This window comes from Callorhinus ursinus, unplaced genomic scaffold (genome assembly GCF_003265705.2).
Source record: "Callorhinus ursinus isolate GAN/ISIS: 27379988/994484 unplaced genomic scaffold, GSC_fseal_2.0 scaffold92, whole genome shotgun sequence".
Taxonomy (NCBI): Eukaryota; Metazoa; Chordata; class Mammalia; order Carnivora; family Otariidae; genus Callorhinus; species Callorhinus ursinus.
This window is the reverse complement of record NW_027397154.1, coordinates 1,812,266-1,821,527: the sequence shown is the minus strand read 5'-3', so window position 1 is coordinate 1,821,527 and position 9,262 is coordinate 1,812,266. Positions and strand designations below refer to the sequence as shown.

The 9,262-nt window shown below is 63.9% G+C and overlaps 1 protein-coding gene across 1 annotated transcript; it reads right to left on the bottom strand.

Annotated features, from left to right (window-relative positions):
• Positions 1–740: 740 nt before the first annotated feature.
• On the bottom strand, positions 741–8,706 carry UBE2Q1 (ubiquitin conjugating enzyme E2 Q1). The gene is made up of 13 exons (XM_025858801.2): positions 8,206–8,706; positions 5,866–5,970; positions 5,443–5,547; positions 4,840–4,890; positions 3,300–3,440; positions 3,016–3,100; positions 2,725–2,785; positions 2,527–2,617; positions 2,368–2,426; positions 2,233–2,281; positions 1,869–1,964; positions 1,618–1,684; positions 741–1,220 (listed from the first exon to the last, which is right to left on the bottom strand). Exons 1-13 carry the CDS (start codon positions 8,530–8,532, stop codon positions 1,189–1,191), a joined length of 1,269 nt encoding a protein of 422 aa, XP_025714586.1. The 5' UTR covers positions 8,533–8,706; the 3' UTR covers positions 741–1,188.
• Positions 8,707–9,262: the final 556 nt, after the last annotated feature.

Sequence of the window (9,262 nt, the reverse complement as noted above, 5' to 3'; positions counted from 1 at the left end):
GCCCACCACCCAGGCTGCGGGCAGGTGGGGCCCCGAAACAGGCTCACTGGCCAGGAGGAAGGCAGCACCTGGACCCTGCAGGTCCGCACAGCACCGCACGGCCTCCCCACCCCACTCTCCCCTGACCAGCAGTTCCCAGAGCCGGGGTGAGGCCCCGGGTGCCCCGAACAAGCCCCTGGAAGCTAACGTTTCCAGCAGGACCCACCTCAGGCGAGCGGCTTCAAAGAACCCATGATTCTCCAAGCCAGGCAACTTGCTTCAGAGCTCTGCCCATCTTCCCGCACAAGCCTGACGAAGTGAGAGGTCCAAGAGGTCACTTGGGGCCAGCAGAGGCCTTTCCGAGGGAGGGGAGCCAGGGAGCACCACATCCCCCACCCCTCCATTCATTTGGAAGCAATTCTCTGAAGTGGCCTCTCCAGCCTCCGTCCTCACTTTTTCTCAGAAATTTGGAAACATTTGTGACTGGGTAAGAAAAGGCGTCCTAAGGATCAAGGGCATCGTCCCGGCCTGCTCCGTTGTGGCCTAGCGGGCCGGGCTCTGCATTCCGAGGGGCCAAGTGCTGGTCGCTCCGGGGGCCTCCGGGAGAAACCTGGGGGGCGAGCCAGGCGAGCCTCAGCAGCAAAGTGCAGCCCCTCCTCCGAGCTGCCGGGCCCTGCCCCTCCCCCACCGCCCAGGCAGCGAGGGGGGGGACGGGGGGGCGGGAGGGGGAAGAAAAAGAAGGATGAGTCAAGACCAGCATCTTCAAATTAACAAACTGTAATTGTTTTCCCAAAGATACATTTTTTTTCATACACATCCATCATACACTGTAACCAAAAAAAGCAGTGTACATGAAATAAGAGAAAATAAATTAAAAATCCATAGCATAGGTAAGGAGGCTCTAGTCTGGAGCACAGCTGAGTTTCCAGCAGTAGAAGGAGGCTCGAAAGTTCTTTTGTAAGAATGCCTGCTAGCAGGGGTTCCAGCCAGGTGGCGGGCTGGTCTGTAAGTCGGTCTGGAGTACTTGAAACGGGTCTGTGTTTTTTCCTTAGCGTTTAGAATAGCCATCATTGTCCTGCAATAGGCAGAGCTATCACGTCCAGGAAAAACGAGGGAGGGAACCACAGAGGCAGCGTGAGATCCGAATACAGCATTCAAAGGTAATTGGTCCAGTGGCGCTGGGGGAGGTGGAGGCACGGCCCTCCAGGGTTAGCCATCTTCCTTGGGGGGTGTGTACCAGCCTGCAGAGAAGCCAGGAGACAGTCGCGGGGTGCAGGCCCGAGCCCACCCTCCCAGCCCGGTCCCCGAGGGCACCTCCAGGGTCATGGATGGGACGATCCCAGCAAGGGCTTCCCAGTGCGGGGGCTGGGGGACCGTCTGCTGTGACAGGACACGGTGGCATGAGCTTTCTGGAAGGGAGCTGGGGCAGAGGGCAGCCACCGAGCCCCCCTCCCCCCAAGCACGACGGGCTGGCGGTGCTTTTCTGGGGAGGGAGGGAGGGGACGGCACCACGTCCAGCCCTTCCCTGGAGAACAGGGGCAGGCGTGGTGGTAACGGGTAGCAAAGCCTCAGGAACCGAAAGCGGGGCTCCTGCTCTCTGGCAGGAAGTGACGTTCTCGGGCCCTGGCCGGGGCTCACCGTTCTTCTCGTGGATCTGCACCAGGGACTTGTACGACTGCTGTGCTCTCGTCAGGCTGTACTGGGACTGGGACAGGAGGCCACCATCAACACGGCCAGCCGTGCCCCCCTCCCCCACAGCTGCCGGCCAGAGACCCCGCGGGACCCTCTGCCCACAACCCCCTGCTCCCAGGACCACGCGGCGAGGCGCCAGCCAGAGGCCCCATCCCAGCCGTCCTGAGCGCAAGCAGCCCCGGGACCTGGCTCCTCACTTTGTTGGCTCCAAACTGCACTCGCGCTTTCCCCTTCACCAGCGTGGCGCTGATCTGCATGATCACAGATTCTATGGAGTAGGCGCTGCTCCAGCCCTGGGAACACGGAGCGACGGAGCACACAGGTCAGCAGACTTTCCAGAGGCACCTGACGCCTGCCCCCCAGGGCAGCTGCGTGGGGAGGGGGCCTTGCCCTGCACTCCGGGAGGAGCCAGCAGCTGTCGGCAGGGGGCAGTGGGTGCAGGCCCCGCCCCGCAGAACGAGAGAGCCATGTAATGCCCGCCCCACCCCGCCCCCCGGCCCGGCATCAACGCCGACGTCGGCACCCCCTGCCCAGGCCGCCCAGAGTGAGCAGCGGGCTCACCTGCTTGGTGAGAAGTTCCATGCAGATGGCGCCTCCGCCCAGAACGTACCTGCAGAAGGAAGGTCAGTGAGGTGGCTGTGCCTGGCAAGAGCTGCAGGCCCCTTCCCCGCCCTCCGCCTTCGCTGAGCCACTCACCCTCCGGAGAGGACTGGAGACACAACCCTGACGAACGGCGGGTCGAAGGGGAAGTTATCCTACGAGGGAGACAGAGATGACATCAGGGGGGGCCCACGTCCCCCCAGGACTGCCCTCCACAAGGCAAGGAAGGCGCCTGGCTGCAGAGGGAAGTCTTACTTTGAAGGAAAAGTTAAGTAGGATGAAGTCAGCTCCTTCTTTCTCTTTGAGGATCTGGAGATCGTTGTGCAAAGCGCTGTCCTGGTCGACTCTATGAAGTAAGAAGTATGGGCTCAGACCCCTGGTCCCAGCCCAGGGGCCCTAAAACCGCTCCAGCTCCCCTGGGCCACTCCCCGCCCACCGCCCGTCTGCACTCACTTGAGGAGTTTGACGTTCCAATCATACAGACTGTCATTCACAAGTTCGACTGCATAGTTTCCTGGGAAGAGAGAAGACAGGTGTCGTCAGGACAGTCCGAGGGGGGGAGGAGCCCGATGCAGCCCCTTTCCCAGGCTGACCGAACAGAGATCAAAGGCTCCAAGTCCACCCCACACGGACACGCACCCAGTCTAAGCCACTGGCTTGAGGCGCCGGATTCGTGGCCTCGAAGGTTCACGAACTTTCACATAGCTAAGAACTTCTCAAGGCCCCTCTGTGACCCATACTCACCGCCTTTGAAACTCTGTGACCGGTATATATCCCTGAGCTCCTTCATCAGCCGGTCAGTGGCCTGCACCGAGCCAGACACCGCGCCCTGGACGGGAGAGGACACACGTGCTCTGGAGACACACGCCTGGGCGGCCCGGCAGCTGTCCTGGACCAGGCCGGGCTCAGACACCCCACAGCCCACCTGAGGAGAGCCTCTGCCCCCCCGACGGACGTGCCAGGGCCTACCCCCACCTCCCAGCCGGCCCCACCAGCCCCCACCCGCCCCTCCCGGAGAAGGCACGTACGTTTAAGTAATCTTGCCTCTGGTTCTTCTTAATCTTCTCTAGGATGGCCAAGTTTTCCTTCCCGATGCCGTCGTCTTCAGATTTCTTGCCCTCAGCTGGCTCCTCCTCTTTCATTTCATAGTGATCTAGGTCTTCCGTGTCCTGGGGGAGGCGCGGGGCGGGTGGGAGAGAGGAGAGAACCGGCACGGGTTGTGCAGACGGCCCGCCGCTCTCCCCGCCCTGTCCGGCCTAGAGCCGCAGGCGAGGGAACAGCCACGTGTCCAGCAGGCTGGTAAACACGGAGCCTCTGCATTTCTGGAGCAAGTCCCAGCCCCGCTCCCTCCACGATCTGAAGGTCCCAGGCGGCAGAACCACGCAAGGACCCGGGGAAGGCAAGCAGGGACTCAGCTGTCTTGTTCCCTAGAATGACCCTGCTCCAGCCGTCCCTAAACCTCTCCCCTGGCAGCGACAGTCCCTTGGTAATTCCTAGAACGACTCGGGCCTGATGCTGTGACTCAAAGTTCACGTCCCACTGGGTCACTAGGGTTCCTGGGAGTTCTGAGGACTCTGGGTCTAGTGGGTACCCGGGTCAGAAGAAGTCTCCCGCCCGCCCCGTCGGCAGGCGGAGGCACCTGCTCCCGACGTGGGAACGAGGGAGGTGGGAGAGGTCAGGAACAGAAGGAGCCCCTCATGCACCCTGCTCCAGGTGGGCAAGCAGTTAGCTCGCTGCGCGTGGGGTGGCACACGGGCTGCCTGCCTCACGCAGCAGCAGCGACCCCAAGGCCCTGGAGCGAGCTGCACGCTCCAGCAGAACGTGGTAGCTACTAGCCCCCGTTGTCAACTTGGCTGCCCACACCCCTGGAATGCCTGCCACGTGCCAGGTGCTGTACCAGGCACTGCGCTCTGGCTCGGCCACTTCGCACAATCCGCACGCTGCCCTTCTGTCATCAGCCCCGCTCCCCAGACGAGAAGGCGGAGGTCGGTGAGGTTTACCATCACGCCCACAGCCACACCACCCTCAGCGCAGCTATGACCTGACTCCCGTTCCACATGGCCCTGAAGCTCAAGTTCTTGACCGCTGCGTGACATTCTGCGAGCGCGTCTACATTTTCAGGGACCAGACTGAGAGGATTTTGCGCTTATCACCCACTGCGTGGGGCACTGCACACACAGCACCTGGCTGCCCATTCACAGGAACCCCCTGTAGTCGTTACGATCCCGTCTTACAAGCGAGAAAACCGCAGCTTAGGGGACCAGGTCGAGTTCCCCAGTCCGACACCGGATGTGCACGTGGATCCGAATGCAAGGCCCCTGACGCTACCCGTGACCGCGTGGCCTAAAGACACAGGTGTGGGGGGCGCCCCGTCTCCTACGACTCTGGCTGCTCCCCAAGTCAGTCAGGCTCTCCTCAGTCCCCCCCAGTCTAGCCCGCAGCGCCGTAAACAGCGGGTGCTCAATGCTGCTGACTGCCAAGGCCTGCCCGCAGCGCCGTAAACAGCGGGTGCTCAATGCTGCTGACTGCCAAGGCCTGCCCGCAGCGCCGCCCCGGGGGCAACCCTACCTCAGGCATCTCCTCGTCTTCGTCTTCTGAAGACACATCCTCCTGTGTGCACTGCGGCGGGAGGGGAAGGCAGAGATCAGAGCCCCAGTGGCCCCCCAGCGCACAGCCTCCAACCTCTGCCCGCGTCCCCGCGCTCGCGCCCCAGCCGCTCTGCCAGCCGGGTCCGAATGGAAGCCATAGCCCAGGGAGCGACTTCACTGGCAGCCTGTCCTCCTCCCGCCACGAGCTAAAGATCAGGAGATGCCCAGTGGCTGTGTGTGTCACCCACGCACATGGCCCGGTGCGATTCTTCCAAGATCCCCTCTCGCCTCTAGACTGACGCCACGCCGTTGGGTCTCAGAGAGGAGCCCGGGTCCCCGATGGCCGCCCACTGCTATCGCTAACAGTAAAAAGGCCCCTAACCCTCAACCCGGGAGACATGCCTGGGGATGAATGTGACAGGTGAGGCCACTAGTGCCCTGTCTGGAGATGGCAAAGCCGAGAGCCATGACACGCGTACGTGTCTGGAGGGGCCAGAAAGGGAGAGACACTACTGCGGGTGTGTCTCGATGGACAGGTGTTCACTGAGTGCCACAGGGCCCCCGGAGCCCCTCCGCCGCTCACCTGCTCTGCTGGCAGGGGCTGGTCCAACATCTCCACGTCTGGGTGCTGAGGGAGGTTGTAGAGTTTACACAGGTCGGAGATGATCCTCTTCAGATGCTGCAACAGCTGGGGTAGGGGACACAGTGCTGGAGTCAAATGCTCCGGCCCCATCCACTCCGGACAGGTGTGTGGATGAACTCCTAAAACCCCATGTGGTACCTAGTTCTCTGAATCTTGGGGACCGTGTGGCTGTGGGGGGAGTTTCCTGGACCAATGCTGGGTTTAGCTCAAGGCTCTCCCTCCGGCTTCAGAAAACACCTCTTCTGAGGAGTCTGTCCCCAGATGTGCCCTTTCCAGGTATGTCTCCCTTTCACAGGGTATCTCTGTGACATGGGCCTCACAGCAAGAAAAGGTGCCCCCCACCCCAGCACCCTGGCCCCTCACCAGAGTATTCCCTTTCTTTATGTCCACCAGCCTCTCCAAGACAGCAGCCAAGTTCGGGTCATCGGACTCCACTGACCAGATGGGAGGCACAGCAGGGTAGGACTCCTGAGGGGAGAGAGCAGGGACAGTGGTCAAGACGGGAGACCCTGGGAAGGGCTACATTTTGCCTGCCTCCTCTCCCCCCAACATTTCTAGTCCCTTTGCCCCTCCTGCCCCCAACAAAAGCCCAGCTCAGCGGGTTAGTACCTAACCGAACAGCCTCCCAACGAACCCCAGACCAGGAGAAGTCCCCGAGAGGGCCCCTTCCAAAAAGCCTGAAGGCTTCTTTCTCTTCTCAAGAGCAAGATCCGACAAAGTGCAGCCACACTGTGCACGGTGCGGCGGGGGGGGAGGGGGGTCTCCTCTCCACCATGCTGCCGGTGCGGGCTCTCCCGCTCCCAGCACAGGGCCCGCCAGCCCTGCCGCTCCTCCAATCCCACGGTCCGTTCGGGAAGGGGTCCCCTCATCACAATGACACCAATGTGAAAAAAAAGCAAAGGTTGCAGATCACTTTCACTTTGGCTAGAGAAGGAGAGACATAAACTAGATTCTGTCTCCAGAACCTAAAAGAAAGGAGCAGGAAGACTCTCCCCACCCGGTCACTCCCAGCAGACGCCCTGGAAGGCCAGTTCTCCCCATCGCTCCCTTGGGAGCCTGCCACCCTCTCTGCCCAGTGTGGGCTGCAGGGCTCCACATGGCAGGCTGGGAGGAAGAAGCCTACGCTGCTAGCATTCCCAGCATTCCTGAGCCACGGTGCCAAATGCAGCCTGACCAGACTCCCCCTCTGCCCAAACCCAGGGGCCCAGTTCAGGCCAGGTCTCCTTTGCAGGGGCCACAGGGGGTCTGACTGAGAACCTCCTAAACTAACTTCCTTCCGGGCACAAAGACAGTGGATGGACTCTGGCCGCTAGAAGGGCAGCTAGAAGGGGGCAAACCTACCCTCCAGGAGCTGGAAGTTCAACACAGGAACAGAATCAGCTCCTGGGGTTTCCACCCACATCAGGGAAACCTACCCGCTTCTACTGGGGGCCTGAGCTCTGTCACAGCACTAGCCCTCAGTGCTGGAAAAAACGATCGCAAAGAAGATGCTCAAGCCTTCACCTCACGAAACCACACCCAGTCCCTCAATCTCAACTTTTTAGTGCGAAAAAAGTGGAGGAAGGAGGAAATGGGACATGCGTTTTGGTGGGGCACCATCCAACCCAGGCTGAGGCTTGCCGTACGCCTTGACCTGGTTTGATGGAGGAAAAGGGATGGAAAACAAGGACCACGTAAACTGCAATCAGGCCCCCCAGTACCACGCAACTGGCAGGTCAGTCTCTCCCCAGACTACTGGCAGTTGCAGTCGGCCTGCCTGTCCCCTGGCCCCCTAAGGCCCCTGGCAAGGAGAACGCTATCACAGCAGGTACGTTCGGCCAGGATCAGTGCTCCGCCGCGCAGTATTAAGCCTCCCCAGGTTCTCCGACGCTGACCCTCTTGCAGAGGTGTCTGAAAACGCATAGACAGGGGACATGTAGGGTGCCTCCTGGTTCAGCTATGCTAGCTCCCATGCTAGGCATGACGTTCGCTGGGGAGAAAGGGGCCGTTACCGCTCAGAACCAAGAGGATGGCCTTCCCACATCACCAAGAAAGGCAACCACCCAGGGCAGCTGGAGATACCCCAGGGCACAGGAGGGGAGTAGCAGATCTGCTCCCGGCTGGGGCAAAAGGAGGAGAATCACAGGTTACGCTGGAATGCAAGGGGAACCAGAGAAGCAGAACAAAAAGAAGAGCCCACGACCTGCGAACCCCCACTTGGTAATATTCTGGGAGCAACGGGGGGCTTCGGCAGAGGTGCCGGCGCAGGGATCCCACAGGTGGCACCGTGTCCTAAGTCACAGGTAGGAGCGACCGGGGGGCATCACTGAATGGTGCAGGGCTCCAGGCCAGGCAGGTCCCTGCAGCTGTGCTCAGGGCAGAGGCCCGGGGCCCTGCGGTGACAGCAGGGGAAGAAAGGGGCCCTCGCAGGCGGGAAGGCAAAGTCGCGGGGGGCCACATCACGACCCTCGGGGTGTGGGTGAGCGGCAGGGGCTGGTCGAGGCGCCATATGTCGGGGCGCCCCTCGCCGCCAAGGGGCCGTGGCAGACTCCGGGCGCACGGCACAAGCTCCAGCGGCAGAAGCAAGGGGAACCCGCCGGGAAGGAGCCGAGCCCCGAGAGCCGGGGAGACTGGGCCTCCCAGGTCCTCGGGGGCAAGCCGCTGTGCGGGGTGGCCCCAAGTCCCTGACAAGGGGCCCGGAGGGGCGCACCGAGGGGTCCTCACCGTGATGTTGCAGTGGATGCGGACGGGATCCCCGGGCAGCGGCCCCCGCGGGGGCAGATGCGGTCCGGGCGCGGCCCCCGCCCCGGCCCCTCCAGCCCCGGCCAGCAGGAACTCGCAGCTCAGCTCGTCCAGACAGGCGCTGGCAATGCGGAAGCGCTCGTGGCCGCGGTGGAAGATGGACTCGAGCAGCTTCAGCTCTCGCCTCAGGCAGGGCCCCGGCCCCGGGCGCCCCCCCGGGCCGCCCCCGGCCCCCGGCGCCGCCCCCTGGCCCCCCAGCTGCTGCCCCGGCCCCGGCTGCTGCTGCCCCTGCGGCTGCGGCTGCTGCATCCTCCGCTCCGCTCCGCTCCGGGGCCGGCGGGCCGGGAGCCTCCGGCCTCCGCTCGGGCTCCGCCGCCGCCGCCGCCGCCGCCGCCGCCGCCGCGGTCCGCACTTCCTGATCCCCCCTTCGCCAAGATGGCGCCGCCGCCGCCTCCGGGACGGGGCCCCCCCGCTCGCCGGCCCCCAGCCGCCGGAAGCCGCGCGCCCCTCCCCCTCCGCTTCGGCGGCCCGCCCCGCCCCTCACGTGACCGCGCGGCGCCGGCCTTCCTCACGTGACCTCTCCCTCTCGCCCGCCCCCTGGTGCTCGCCGGCCGCCTTCCACACGTGACCCAGGGGCTTTGGGCCCGGCGCTCTCGGCGCCTCCGCGCGTGCTTACGCACGTCGTGCGCGCGCGCGCGCGTCAGCCCTGCCGGCGCTCCCCTGTCACGTGCCCGGGCGCCGCGTGCTCCCAGGGGCCCCGCGCGCGGGACCCGCGTCCTTGCCCCGGCGTGTTTGCCCGCGCTCGAGCCGCGCCGGGCCTGCGGGGGGGGGGGGGGGGGGGGGGGGGCCCGCGGCTACTGGCTGGGCGGGAGCCCGCGAGCGGCTCCTGGGGCTCGCAGGCTTGGCCCCGGCCCGCCGCCGGCCGGGCGTGTGACCTGCGGTTAATCCCCGCCCCTGTGAGCCTCAGTGTCCTCGTCTGTGCGGTGGCTCTGGGCCGGGCGAGTGCGCACAGTGCCTGCTCCAGACGACTGCCGGGCGC